At 39.5% G+C, this 15,660-nt stretch overlaps 2 protein-coding genes across 2 annotated transcripts in view; both read right to left on the bottom strand.

The window, feature by feature from the left end:
* Positions 1 to 3,340: 3,340 nt before the first annotated feature.
* Positions 3,341 to 4,705, bottom strand: LOC135207389 (uncharacterized). The gene is made up of 2 exons (XM_064239119.1): positions 4,367 to 4,705; positions 3,341 to 4,213 (listed from the first exon to the last, which is right to left on the bottom strand). The coding sequence occupies exons 1-2, from the start codon at positions 4,703 to 4,705 to the stop codon at positions 3,341 to 3,343; spliced, it is 1,212 nt and encodes a 403-aa protein (XP_064095189.1).
* A 7,759-nt stretch (positions 4,706 to 12,464) lies between these two features.
* Positions 12,465 to 15,660, bottom strand: part of LOC135207275 (histone-lysine N-methyltransferase PRDM16-like) — a 7,533-nt gene continuing 4,337 nt past the window's right edge. The window contains exon 2 of the mRNA XM_064238935.1: positions 12,465 to 15,660. This exon is cut by the window's right edge and continues 546 nt beyond it. Coding sequence (XP_064095005.1) covers positions 14,483 to 15,660 — 1,178 coding nt within the window. The 3' untranslated portion in view covers positions 12,465 to 14,482.

Below are 15,660 nucleotides of genomic sequence, written 5' to 3'. Positions count from 1 at the left end.
GTGCAGTTATCCAGACATCCTCCACTCCTACTACTTATCAACATTTAGGGTCATTCTATTAACTTTTAAATCATCTCGAACATAGATACAAGTTCCTCCTCCTCTTCCCTGGTCGCAACGATAGTAAAATTTGAAATGTTTACAAAATTGTCTCGGATACCCACATCTAGCCATGTTTCACTTATACATAAAATGTCTATTTTTCTTTCTTTTATTAACAATTCCACTTCATCAAAGTCCGATAATAAGGACAGCATTTATATGTTCTATAGTTAGCAGGTTTCACACATCCTTCTCTGCGATAGCGATCTTCACTGTACCTTTTGCAATGCTATCTTCCTGGTCGTTATCCTATGGATCATAGCGAGGGCATAATCGACTTTTATGGCCTAAACCATGGCAGCTACTGCATCTAATTCTGTGGTCGTAATAACATGATCTTTGATTGTGATTATATTCACCACAGTTATAACATCCGGGGCGGAACTGATAACGTTGATTTTGCACGTAATTTTTGCCATCATCTTTACGATACTTCTTGAATGTTCCATTCCCTCCACGCTGATCTTCCCTGTAGTTAGTACGATCCCGAATTGTGGTCTGCCCTGAATTCCATCGTTGTCCAGTAATTGATTCCCTGCGTGTATTCATGATAGGAGGGCGTGCTTGCTGATGAATAACATTACGTTCTGATTTTGTTTCTATCCACGTATGTGATCTTTTAACGTCCTTCCAGTTATCACAGCTTAAAATGCTGGCATTTCTTGCTAAGAGACTCGAGTAGTCTAATTGCACCACACCTATTTAAGAAAATTCCGGTGTTTTCCTTGGTCTGGTGAAAACACATTTCGTCTGTTTCTCCAGTAGCTAGCTTAAAAGACGACTCACAGTTTATGTCTAATATACCATTGCCTAAACACCATTCACTTAATTAGTTATTATGGTAGTTAATCACGTCCTGATATTCGTCTACACGAAGGTTCGGAAACAGCTGACATATGTTGATTTCCATATTTTCATTAGCGTTCTTAAGCTCCGTAATGAGACTACTTAAGTTATCCAGGATGTTTGATGATGATGTATCATCCAAGACATCGTAGATACCACACACTAAAATGCATCTTGCAGGTGCCCAGTTTAGCTCTTCAGATACCCAACTCCGTATAAGGTCTATATTGGCACCTCTTATTGTTCTTATAAAAGTTTTTTTCGCCAAGATCGGTTGAGTGTATGTCGCATAAGTTTGTATTACCCAGTAGTAGTGTACCATCTTCCTCCTGTGTTGTAGTTCCTGATGAAGGATTATGTAAAGTTACTCCCCTCTCTGTTTGCATATACTCTTCGATGTTGGTTAGACGATCATTCAATCAATTTAAAGTGACGTTAGCAGACTTCAAAAATTAATTTAACTCTGATTTGTGAAGTTTTCTGGCTCAGATCTTCTTTAAGGGTAGATAATTCCTCTTTTAGTTTTAGAGTAACCTCATTTTCAGTCAGGGATGACTGATATTCGAGGAAAATGCGTTTCCTCTTCTCTCGTAGGATGAGTTTGATTACAATTTTTCATGATAAGGTCGATTAATTTGTCCTTAGATACCCATATTTTGTTTAATCCTAACTTACAGCAATGCTTTTGTAGCTCTGGTTTCGTAATATTTTCGTTCAAGAAATCCCAAGATGGGCGTTCAAGGCTAGGTGGTAGAGGAGTAGAAGAGACAGAGAGGAGCTAAGTGTTGGAGATTCAACACATTCATTGAGTTTTTGGGTATATTCAATCAAGTGCTGCTGCGCTTCTCTTAATAGCTTTCTATTGTAGAATTTGTAGGAAATGCACTGCAACTGATGCTGTAAACTTGGCTTACATGATAGGAAAAAATATCCTGTTATGATGTTCGTGATTTTCGGCAATATCAATATAACTTTAAATTGTTGCTACATTTTAAGTAGTGTAATGAATATGACCGATATATAATAATAGACACAGTGGTAAGATAACGTCTTGGCCAAAAGTTAAATGGAACCTTAATAAGCAAACTTATATTACAAGTGAGACAACAATCTTCATTACAACGATATAAACTGCTCAGATTTCTTTTTTTTTTTTTACTCCGTGTGTGTGTGTGTGTGTGTGTGTGTGTCTTTCTCCAACCATACCTAATAACTCCACCCACCAAACGAACTCCAGAGCGTATTAGTGGAACTCTTGCTAGCAGAGAAGGAGTTCTCCCCCCCATCTCCCTCAGTAAACACTGTTACCATGTAATTTTTCGAAGTCTCTCAAGACAGTGTACCAGATAAACCTGTGTCCAACTGTACATGGTTTGTGTTCTCTAAATGACATGTACACCATAGCTTAAACATTTCATGTACAAACTCTTGACCAAATTTGACCAAAAGGTATTTCCACTAAAATTTACTTTTCCCGGCGGAATAGCTACAGGCTACCACTTACCATATTAAGGAAACAAAAAATGTTCTTCCCCGTACACTATTCGTGAAAAAACTCTCAATGCACAAGAACGCTTTTTGTGAATCACTATTCTATTTCTACAGAGTCTGACTGACAATTGCCAGGCTGCCACAGGCACAGAGTAGACCTAGTGTTGCCACACTCTCGGATTGGAATTGTCGTACTGGCTCCTCAAAATTATGGGTTTTTCAGTAAAATATCGTACAAAATTGTAGATTTTATCATAATTATTATCTTACACTGTTTCTGATATTTAACACATTTTTATAATTTGACAAAATAATGAGTATATGTATGATTTCCTTGTAGTCATTAATATCTTGCAAATTAAGAAAAAAATACAAATTAAACATTTCTCTACAAAAACCCGTCCCTGGACCTGCAGCGGGCCCGGCCCGCCTGTTCCGGGACCCGCAGTGGGCATGGCCCGGCCAGCCCGGGACACGAGGCGGACATTACCCTCCCATCCCTTGACCTGCGATGAGCCCGGACCGCCCATTCCGGGACCCGTGGCGGGCCCGGCCTGCTTGTCCCGGGACCGTGGCGGGCACGGCCCGGCCAGCCCGGGACACGCGATGGATATCACCCGCCCGTCCTGAGACCAGCGGCCGGTCCGGCCCGGGACACCTGGCAGACATCGCCCGCCCGTCCGGGGGACCCGCAGGCTTGTTCTTTATACCATATTGTGGTAAATATTTCTTATTTCTATTTGTCATCAAAACAGCTCGGTAAAAGAATCATCTAAATATAAATGGAAAGAGTATAGAGAATTTCAACTTTGGATTGCTTCTCCTGAAATATAGCAATTTTCGATTTAATACACTCTTCTGGCAAATGAGCGAACATAAACTCAGAGCCCAATTTTGATCCTTATTTAACTTTGATGGGGAAGTCGAGTGGGCTGCTGGGGCGCGGGGACGGTGGGAAGGGCAGGTGGGCCAATGGGGCGCAGGGACGGTGGAGAGTCCGGTTGGGCCACTGGGGCGTGGGGACAGTGGGGAAGCTGGGTGGGCCACTGGTGTGTGGGGATGGTGGGGTGGCCGGTTGGGCCTCTGGTGTGTGGGGATGGTGGAGTGGCCGGTTGGGCCACTGGGACGTGAGGACGGTGGGTAGGCAAGGTGGGCTGCTGGGACACGGGGACAGTGGGGAGGCTGGGTGGGCCACTGGGGCGCGGGGACAGTGGGGAGGCCGGTTGGACCACTGGGGCATGGGGACGGTCGGGAGGCTGGGTGGGCTGCTGAGGCACGAGGATAGTGCGGAGGCCAGGTGGTCCACTGGGGCGCTGGAAAGGTGGGGAGGCTGGTTGTGCTGCATGGGGGCCTGGGTTGTGGGGACGGTGGGGAAGCTAGTTGAGCCGCTGGGGCGCGGGGTGGAGGGGGAGGCTGGTTGAGCCGCTGTGGCGCACGGACGGTGGAGAGGCCGGGTGGGCTGCTGGAGTGCGGGAATGGTGGGCAGGCTGGTTGGACCACTGAGGCACAGGGATGGTGGGGAGGCTGGGTGAGCAATTGGGGTGCGGGGACAGTGGGGAGACTGGGTGGGCTGCTGGAGCGTGGGGACGGTAGGGAGGCCAGGTGGTCCACTGGGGCACGGGGGATGCTTGTTGGGCCATTGGGGCTCAGGGATGGTGGGGAGGCTGGTTGGGCCACTGGGGTGGTTGGAAGGTGGGGAGGCTAGTTGTGCCACTGGGGCGTGGGGACTGTGGGAGGTCAGGTGGGCTGCTGGGGCGCAGGGATGATGGGGAGGCTGGGTGGGCCAATGGGGTGCAGGGGACAGTTGGGAGGCTGGTTGGGTTGCTGGGGCATGGGGATGGTGGAGAGGTCGGTTGGGCTGCAGGTGTGTGGGGTCGGTGGGAGGCTAGTTGGGCCGCTGGGATGGTGGGGAGGCCGGTTGGGTCACTGGGGTGCGGAGAGGGTGGGGAGGCTGGTTGTGCCATTGGGGCGTGGGACGGTGGGGAGGCCAGGTGGGCTGATGGGATGGGGGATGGTGGGGAGGCTGGTTGGGCCGCTGGGGCGTGGGGAACGGTGGGGAGGCTGGATAGGCTGCTGGGGCGTGGGGAAGGTGGGGAGGCAGGTTGGGTCGCTGGAATGGTGGGGAGGCTGGCTGGGGCGATGGGACGGTCAGGTGGTGGTTGGGCCACTGGGATGCAGGGATGGTGGGGAGGCCAGTGGGCTGCTGGGGCACTGGAACGGTGGGAAGGCCAGTTGGGCTGCTGGGGTGCGGGGACGGTGAGGACATCGGTTGGGGTGCTGGGATGGTGGGGAGGCCAGTTATGCCGCTGTGGTGCGGGGGCCTCTGGAGTGCAAGGATGGTGGGGAGGCTAGTGGGCCACGGGGATGGTGATGTGGCCGGTTGAGCTACTTGGACTCGGGGAAGGTGGGGAGGCTGGTTGGGTCACTGGGGCGTGACTATGGGTCTATTCCAGCTCGAATAAATATATATCTGAAAATGACATTTATATGTATGCATGAGAGGGAATAGAATTTTATCCTTCTCATGTTCAGGTCGGCAAGGTGACCCCATCGTGAGTATGGTATCGCGGGTTTGTTTCCCACTACCAGACACCATGATTTCTTAAAAAAAAAAAAAAAAAATCTTTGAAGTTGGAGCTCAAGGCTTTGTGGTGACAAGCGTATCCAAAAAAGAGCAAAAAATTTGAGAAGTTAAGAGGGCATTGTGGCTATTACAATTTTATATGTATCTCGTAAAAATGACCAGTAGATTCTACATATATAATATAAGCTACAAATGTCCTTTAATATCTAATTTGCTGCTCAGAATTAATGTATTTTCATGTATGTTTACCGAAGAGGAATTTTTCAATTGATAACAAGTTCGCCCTCTCGTAGATTCGAACCAGCGGTCAGAGGAGAAATCAAGGCTTCAGCGACGTTAAACTTGGCATAAAAAAATCCCCCTTCAGTTAACATATATGAAATATATTAATTCTGAGGTAGAGCGAATTGGATATTAAGGGATATTTTGTGGCTGATGCATGTATATGAATCACGGTGATGTGATAAAAATTCATATATATATATATATATATATATATATATATATATATATCTATATATATATATATATATATATGTGTGTGTGTGTGTGTGTGTGTACATATAAATTGCTTAAAAGTTCTTTTACTCGTGATATCACATTTAACAATTAGCATTCATGTACAAAGCCATTAAAAAAATACATAAATCGTGAATAAAAACCCTTGAGAATAATTTAACTGTGTAGGATGGCGTCCAAAATCATGTGATATTCAGCAAAAAAGTGACAACAGCGCTCTCTGCTCTATCAAGCTCGCCTCAAAGAGAAAACTGTAAGTATTTTGATTAAAAAATTATTTCATAACTCACCACTTATGACATTTGGCTTGCTTTAGAACCATTATTAACTGACAACTTATAGCTAACGAGAAAGATATCTTTAGGTTTCTATCAGCTGTGTATTTTATGAAGAGGGTATGAAGTGTGAATTGTAAATTATAAATGGATCTAGGGGCAAGAAGACGAATTAATTACAGTAATTGGAAGAAAATAGCATATGGAAAAATTACACATGGATAATTTAAGATAAGAATCAATATATGTATCAAACTTGACCTATTTTATAAATTTTGGCAATTTTTCGGAAGACTCCAGCCAGCCAGTTTTGCATGAAAAACCACTTTGGGGTTTTCATGCAACATTGGCTAGGAAATAAGGCACGAAAAGAACCTAAAAAGACCAACCTATCGTAACCTAGGGGTGTTGACTGGTTACAGTTTCGACGTAATTAATTTTTTATCTGTTATCAACCATTTACGTAGGTTATGTATTAAGAAGAAATGTATTGTTTTTATGTGTTTTACTCAAGTAAAATAAAAATAATTACGTGGGAAATGGCTGGAATCTTCCGAAAATAACCTAAATTTTAATCTGGACGCAGCTAGGCAATATTTTTCCAAGAAATCTTTTTAATATATCAGTCAATTCAGTGAAATTATTAGCTTTTTATGCAAAATGAATACACATCATCGAACGTAAAAAAGACGACTTCTTTGATGGAATCAAAGCTTAAAATAAAAATGCAAACACATTTTTATTAGCAATTTAGAACTATATAATATCTTCGGATAGGAAAAGATTTACGTCTAAATATGGCTTTTTACTATGAAAATTTTCGCCTACAAGTAGGGGCAAGGGACGGGGGAGTGGGTTGTGCTTGCCAGCCCCCTGAAACCCTCGAAAAAATTACAGACACTCATATATATATGAATAATATATATATATATATATATATATATATATATATATATATATATATATATATACTACATTTAACTACGCCAATTTGTTTTCCTTCCATTCTACAGTATACTCTTTCAGTTTAGGTAAATTAAAGGTATCCTCATTATATTGTATGATATTTGTATGCTGTATGTAACTGCGTTATATTGAACAGTATGTGGAACTATTGTAAAATAAGTCAATATAACTTTCTGTATTTTTTTTCTTTATCGCATCTTCCTTCACTTCAATTATATATAATATATATATATATATATATATATATATATATATATATATATATATATATAATTTATTATATATATATATTTGGTCCCCTTGGAAATGAATCTTCTTCAAGGTTCTGAAATTAGTATAACTAAGAAAGGGACACAAAGCTGTCATATTTATTCAAATTTATGTAACTTAAAGGAAAAAAGGTAATGAAATATTTAGATATATAGGTAAACATGCTGAGAGAGAGAGAGAGAGAGAGAGAGAGAGAGAGAGAGAGAGAGAGAGAGAGAGAGAGAGAGAAATTTTTATAGTCCCCCAGACTTTTACCAAACAACCATTTTCGTATTTTTCATCACAGAAAACGAAAAAATAAATGGGATGTTAGCTCATTTGTTAAGCCTCTCGCTGAAAATATGGTTATTTTATAAGATTGATATTTGTATTACATTGTTCTTTGCAGGTAATTAAGCGACTGTGGTATTGTGAGTAAACGTTAATAAATTTTTTTTTTAAATATAAATCTAACAAAGATTTATATAAAACATTTTCAAATTTAAAAGAAAACACTATGGGAGTTGAAGGGAAGAACAATCGTAAGTCAACCAAACACAAACTTATAAGCAGAGGAGAATAGTAATGTGCACCTACGGCAAGTTGTTCAAAATACAAGAATTTAATTCGCAATGCACGGGAGTTTTGTACTGTCCACATGAAAATTGAGGTTTCATCAAGATTAGCATGTGGAAAAATTAAAGTTACAGGATATCTAGTTGGCCTGGGGATGGAAATGTGCAGGTTTCTGTTGATACTTTCCATCACAGAATAACAGATAAGATCTCCTCTGTGATGCCTCTTGAAACTGATATTTACGATGATTTTAGCACCAAACATACAACACGGTGGAGTAGGGTGCTGACAACATGTAATCAGTTAAAACCCTCTACACAAATTCCAAACTAGTAAGAAAGCAGTGTTGACTGTTGAAGGCAAGGTGAAGCAGTTGATAAAAAAAGTGAGTACTTGAAAAATTATGAAAAATGCCTTGAAATTCAGCTTCAGGAGTTCGATGCGTTTGAATGTGGATGGAGCAGTGGTGGGGATATGCTCCACCCAACGACATTTCCTGCAGGACTCATTTGATCCAATAATACACCTAACAGATCATCCGTAGCAAGCCATGTGAAATTATTTGATTATGGATGCAACAAAGCTTGCATTAATTGCTCAAAATTTCGTGCCTGCCGGCAACAGGATGCAACTTTAGTACGTACCAACAGGCAGTTAGGCGCTATCGTCTGATAAAAATGATATCATTGATAAAGAAGCAGATACTGATAATCAGAATAACAATGCTAACTGATGAAGTGTATGGTACAAGAGATTTTTAAGTCAAGTCTAATATATGCATAACCTGGGTGTTTTAGTAACCTACGAATACGCACACCACATACAAATAATTTCCACAGACAGATTTGATGTAATATTTGACTAAGCTCCTAGGAAAATTTACAATATGTATTATATGTTCCATCTCTTCGTGGATTTCTAAGGTGATTAGATTTTAAAATAAGGCACTAGACGGCATAATTATTATAATGCGAGCTCATTCTTAACTTATATTTAATGCTAAAATGCACAAATCTGACCTACATACTTGATCTTTGGCCTTAAAGTAGACGTTAATTTTCGGCCAATGAATACAATAGTCACGAGACATCACCTTTATGAGAAAAATCAAGTCTAGCTCGAATGCTTGCAAAGATGCAAGGCCATTTCTGTTTAATGAAACCACACAAAGCCAACATTTCATACCCTGTGGACGGAATTGTACAAAACTTGTAAGATGGAAATGGTCAATAATGAGAGCATGTCAACTTCCAAAAGCGAGAACCACCTGTATATAGCACGAAAAGACTATTGAGCTACTCTCTACGGCAAGTGAAAAAATGCATTAGATCCCTGACTACAGTAATAGCCTGTGTGCAAAGTAAACCCCGGTCTCTTCTTCGAGTGGAAGTTATAATTGGGGAAAATGTGAAAAGTGGCAGAACGCATCCCCGAGTTTACGCAACTAATGGTTACCAAATAATTTTCATGAAATATTTTTTCATTGCTTAAAAGTTTGTGCAGATAACCAAATTTTTCCAACAGCTTTTGCAGTATCTTTAAATGCACTGCATAGTTGGATGGACTTTAACGCCGCTTCTTTCATTGTCTATGAAACTGCAGCCGAAAACCACAATGGCAATTTTTACGCTTTCTCCAAGGAACTACATGAACTAACGGAATTCAAACTACGATGTCTTGACATGCTTATATTATACTCGAGATCAGTCGAAAAATACTTGGGCAGATCAGATGCATTACCGTTGCTGAAGGTTTTACTTCCTGCAGTATACAACTCTATGAGCCTCTTGGGCAGTATTATAGTTTATAAACCACGAAACGCTAGCTGGCAGGAAAATGTTAGCCCAGACTCACTTCGTTTTTCTTACACAAATTTTTAGCCTTCCACAGCCATTAATACAAAAATCAACTTCTGTCTAAAGCGCTAATATTTGACGAATACTGTTTGGTCCACTAAACTTATAACAGCTGTTCAAAGTTAAATTTTACTTCAACGTTATCGTGTAAACAATCTTCGTAATAGCACCAAAAACTAAAACTCGTGATACACTTACCAGTGAATAGGTATAAAAACCATAGTAAAAAAATTTAAATTAAATGAACCTTTGAAACAACAACCTTAGATAAAGTGACAAAATGGTTTGGCCAAAACAGTTACACGAACATTGTTTCAAAGCCCTCTAACAACTAACTGCTGGAGGTATGATTACTGTTACCGCCACCGCCAATCTTCAGAGATACTATCACAGAATAAATTAAAAAGAAGAAAAAAATAAAACGCAAAAAACATGATTAATGACTGAACTACCATAATGTATTTGACACACAAATAACAAGTGTATTGATGTACTTACAATTGCTTGACCGAAACTCTTGCAGCTTAATTTTGTAAAATCTACGTCCTTTTCCCCATACAAATTAGGCATGATGTTCCTGGTTCACGTTAATTTTCATATTTCTCAGTTGTTCCATTCTTTTCAGTTAATTCTACTACCGTTGCATTTTTTTTCCATTCTTTTCACTTAATTCTACTACCGTTGCTTTGGAAAAAGTTTAACTACTGTTACCCACACGTCCTTTTTACTACCGTTTCTTTAGAAAAAGTTTAACTGCTAATGCCCAAATGTACTTTTCTTGCTTAGTGAAAATTACAACTGCGAACATAAATTACTCAAGAACAGCTTCCCTCGCAATCTATGAGGAAAAACAGAATAATCGCTTGTTCCCAGGCTCCAGTGACCGAAGTTTTCGAACTTTGTAGGCGATACAAACTTGAGGTAGACGAGTGACAGAAACAGACCAAGATCACTTACGGTTTTAAAAAAATATTGATGAAGAAAGCGCAACGTTGCAAATCAGCAGCACGAGTTCAGCTACTCATAAACGAGAACAAAACCTATAACGTATTCAGTGAAATGTAAACATAAAATACAAATTCTGTGCAATTTTAAAATTTCCATTTCTGATTATCAAAAAATGAGCTATGTATATCACTATATTGATCCAAAAAGCGCTAGAAAACTGAAAAGAGCTAAATCTAGTGCGTAACACCCTGACGAAACCAAAAACATGCATTGGTATCATTAAACCTCTATTGTTGGAAAAAAAAAAAAACAAGGATTGAAAATACAAGGAGTACCATCTTGAACCCTTGTTATGCTGTCTTGTTATGCTGAGTCATCTATATTTATGTTTTTTTAAAGTTAATTAAGATGAAAATTACTTTCGTTAGAAAACTGATCCAACATTATCATGTTAACATTAAAAACAAAATTCATATAAATTAGTTTACAATAAATCACATTTTCACATAACTGTGAATATGCATATTTGTTATTTAATTTTATCCACAATAAACAAATAATAGTTCTGTGCAAAACATATTCTCTGGTATGACTATCATAATAATATCGATAAACGTATTAAATGATCGATTCTGAAAACCAGTGGAGTAAAATAAACTACTTGGAAACACGCCTTGTTCCAAGTTTACTAGTACAGCACTTATGTCCTTCCTATTCCAGATAATAAATTCCTATCAATTTGTCCTTATGCTTAGGTGGATGTCTTCCATAATTGCAAACTGGAATTTTGGCTCCCACTGACAAATGTCACTTTGACGTATAAATTATGTCTTGGACAAGTTTCCCCGAAGTGTACCGAGTACACTTGAAATATCAGCAACATACGTTAGCTGACCTCTTTCCTCTCTGCTGTTTTATTAGTTATTTGCAGCACATTTTTTTCCAAGGTGTTACCAAAAAAATTGGAGCATCAATATCACTCTTTAACTGGTGAAGTAGCTGTAAGCTAGCTCAAGCCCAGTACTCACGGTTTAAACCAGTCATTGTGCAGGCGCGAAATAGCTCGTTCCACTACTACTGGTTGGTTAGTGTTTCCTGTGAAACAGACCGGTAGTGTAAATTGATATTTGCGCGAAATGCTATCTCGTATCTTTTAGGTTTTAACTATCTTATGCAGCTTCTTGTTTTTTTTTATTGCATGCTAACTCTAGTTCGTGTGTTATAACCTTTACACCTCTAATTTTCAGTAACTTAAAATGTCTTAAAATGTCCCAAAAGATACCTTCCACATCATTTACTGGCATCTAAATTTCATAACACCAAATCCCTCTCTCTTTTTTTTACTAGGTTTTCAATTAACAAATTCTTTCTGGCATGTTGACAAAGTGGGTGAGTAATTCGTTTGATAAACTTATCTTCACATCAAATTTCTAATGTTTCCAGATCCAATATTAACCATAACTTTTTTTGTTCACCATTACGCCGGTGATTTATCGACTTGTTATTTCCGTATATTTAGAAAATTGAGATAATTTCTATTAGCCTATAAATAAAGCAGCATTGTAAAGATAGACTGTCCCATAAGAATTTATATATGGGTTATATTTGTCTTGTATGAAAACCATGTCAGCTTCTTCTCTGTCACTTTCAAGCTTTAAAGTGTTTTCGTAACTACTGGTTTCCTAAGCAGATAAATCTTCCTCCTCTGGGAAGTGATTGATCAAATCACCTTGCACGTCTGGTTTTTTTTTTTTTTTTTTTTAATTATTGTTTAGGTCTAGCATTTTGACAGTAACATATTTCTCAATCAACTGTCAATATGTGCAACAGTTCAGTATGATTTCCGTATATTAACAGTCTAGTTATGATGTTCTTTCCGTGGTCTCCTTATTTTTTTTATTCTGTTATATCTTCCTGTGGTGAAATTTGCAAAAACATGAAACAGTTCACTCGGACTTGAAAAGATTCAACGTTTTGTTGTTTGAACACCATCCATCTCATACCATTCCTTATTATCAACTGAAGTTGGGGTTTGTAAAGAAACTAAACCGATTATATTTCTCATATTTATTTCCAAAACTAACAAACTTTTTCTCCTATTGTTATGTTAAGAATATTTTCATAAAGGGTCTTTATATAATAAAATTTAAATCTCCTCATAGCACCATGTGATCGCCCGTGACTAGTAATCAATATATTTTTCTTTTGGAAATAGGACGTAATACTAAAACTATATATGACACTGCACTCACAACCTTCTTCAAGTATGGACTTTGTGACTCACTTGACATTCATTGCTCTGTATGTGTAACTTACATTTGTCTGGAAGTAAATAGAGAGATAGACCAGCACGCACACATGCAAACGCATTCGTACAGACATACTTACATGACTCACACCGGTGTACGAATACAAGCACATATATGCACACACAGGATGGACAAACCTGCACTTGCATATATATACTTGTATATATACACACAAATATGTTTTTGTACATGTATGTACTTCACATGAACGTATAGAAGAGAAAACAAAAAGAACATGGGCCCAAATGTCCTCCAGAAAAGAAACACAACAATGGTTAAGATGAAAGTAAGTCACAAATCAACCCTGAAGAAAATTCGATGCCACTAAACCATAAAATACGAATGACTTTTCTGCGTAACATATAATAATATTGTCTGCGAGTAGTAAAATGGTAACTAACGACAAAGAGAAAGAGCGACAACAAAAGCACGTATCATCAACTCCTCGCAAATAGACCTGCTGTACGAGTCAAAAGGGAATGCAGCTTAATTAAGGTTTAAACTTATGACTCCAGGGACACCTGAGGGACAGAAATCGATCATCACCTACACAAAAACCAAATGCTTTCAAGGCAAAACTGCCAATATTGAAGATATTTGTGAACCAATGTAGTATACGTACATGCTTCCTTATTATACACACAGGCAAATTGCTGTTTTACACTCTGCCTTATATTGACCTTAGAGGTAAAATTCTTTCACTCTCATATTCATAAAAAATGAAGAACAAAATATTTGAATATAAATATATTTCCACGCCATATTTTGCAATGTTTTCTCAGTGGCTCAATATTAAATATTTTACCAGTAACATATGTTTAGGGACAGAACCTATACATACATGATAAATAAAAGTATACTTAAATTCTGTCCAGATTCTTCGTATCTGATACATTGTATTACTCTAAATGCAGACACTTTCGTCCAGTTCATCAACAATAATTTCAATGCGAATAGGAGTCGTATTTTTCATATAAGCTTGGCTTTACAACCAAATATATAAAACTTAATTTTAGGTAAAGTGATTTTTTGAAGAAATAAATGGAACCAACATTTTCCAAGGGAAGGAAATCCAACGAGAAGAGAAGAGAAGAGAAGAGAAGAGGCAGATGAGGAAAGACAGAATAAGCGTGACACTGAGTCGTTTCTCATGACTACGGCGATGCACTTAGGCTAATTGTACTACGTTGGGCTACTTAAAAACAATTACACAAGTGTAGATTTCATAATATAAGTATCTTTGCATAATCTACGTAAGTAAATATATCTGATAAAATAATATATATTTTTCATTTTTCGCAAGGAACATTATATAATTCAGACGGCGTCGATAAAGGCTTTTATTGCTTCTACCAATGCTTGGAAGAAAGAGTAGTTTGTACACAGAGGTTATTCAAGATTTAAAGAATGTTCAAAGTCAGAATGCTTCCTTCACGGTATATTATTACATATGATTATCACTCATCTGCTTTATGCCATTACTACCAAAGAGTTCATCAGACAGCCAGTAGGTCGTTCTATTATACACAGATTACCTAACTGGAGAATCATTACGCAACTATTTGATCTGTTCGTTAACTGAGAAATGTCAGATATTCTTGATTTTGAGCACTTCTTACAAAAATTCAATAATTCTCATATTTTTTCTTTGGGTGCTTCCTCTTTAGTTTCAATTTAATGATCAATGTTTTTATTTGTAATTTTCCATAGTAAACCTGATGACTCATGTTCTGACTTTTGATATCACTCTGAACTCTTGCCTCACGTAGATATAACAGCTACGGGCTGAGTCATATTGTTTTCAGACGCATCTATGTCCATCGGACATATACTCGGCGAAGATTTGATAGTTACAGCACACGATATTTTCTCACTCTCTTTTTCTCCCAGTTCTTCTTCTTCCTCTTCTTCATCATCCTCTTCGACGTCAATGTACTCGTCTTCATCGTCTTCATCGTCTATTGCCTGCATATCTTCTCTGCTTTTATCTGACAGCTCCTTACCAGGTGACTGCATCTGCAAGTCCTCTTCCTTTGGGCGAGAGGAATACCTTTTAGGGCTCCCGTCCAGGATAGTTGGACCATCAGAATCGTGCTTCTTCATATGACGATCGAGATTCGTTTGCTGGCCAAACGCTCGGTCGCAAAGGCGGCACTTGTAAGGCTTCTCTTTGTTATGGATATTACGGACGTGTCGCTGCAGGTTCGACGATATACTGAAGGATCTCTCACAGAACTTACACTTGTATGGCTGTTCACCGGTATGGGTTCTTAGATGTCGCGTAAGATTCGCGGATCTGGGGAAAACTTTCCCACAAAACTTGCAAGCGTATCTCTCCCTCGGTTTGATTGTAGACATTCCTGGCAGTGCAGAGGCGTCAGGCGGTGGCGGTGGTAGGCCCTTTTGCATACGATCACCGACCTGGTATAACGCTGGATGACCTTGTGAGCCCGGTGGTGGTCCTCTATACCCAGCGACCATCTGAGGGGAAGTTACGGGAGGTCCCAAATGATATGGTGAATGGGGAACTCCCATAACAGGGAACGGTGCCCTAACTGACGAAGCTGGAGGTAGTGGTCGACAATCACTAGAGTATACAGGGACAGGTTGATGGACCCCTTGGTGGAGCGGCTGAGGATACGCGATCGAGGGAGGGTTTCTGGTGGTCATCGGACTAGTAACATGCACCATTTGGGCACTGACGCTCTTTGCAGTGTGTTCGTTTTCGACGGAAGAAGAAGGGATTTCCTGCGTTCGAGGAGGTCGATAATCGTGTAAGGGGGAGACGTATTTTGGAGAGGGAATTCTTCTCGAGACAGGGGGAGGCGTCCTTCGCACGACGATATTCATATTTTCGTCTTCTTCCGGTTGGCGTTTCTTCACACTAAGGTCTAATGGCTGATCTGACTCTGAAAGGTCTAAGGGTCTAGAGGCTGGCG

Source organism: Macrobrachium nipponense, chromosome 32, assembly GCF_015104395.2.
Source record: "Macrobrachium nipponense isolate FS-2020 chromosome 32, ASM1510439v2, whole genome shotgun sequence".
NCBI classification, from domain to species: domain Eukaryota; kingdom Metazoa; phylum Arthropoda; class Malacostraca; order Decapoda; family Palaemonidae; genus Macrobrachium; species Macrobrachium nipponense.
Note: the sequence above shows the minus strand (reverse complement) of the source record. Positions and strands in the feature narration are given on the sequence as shown.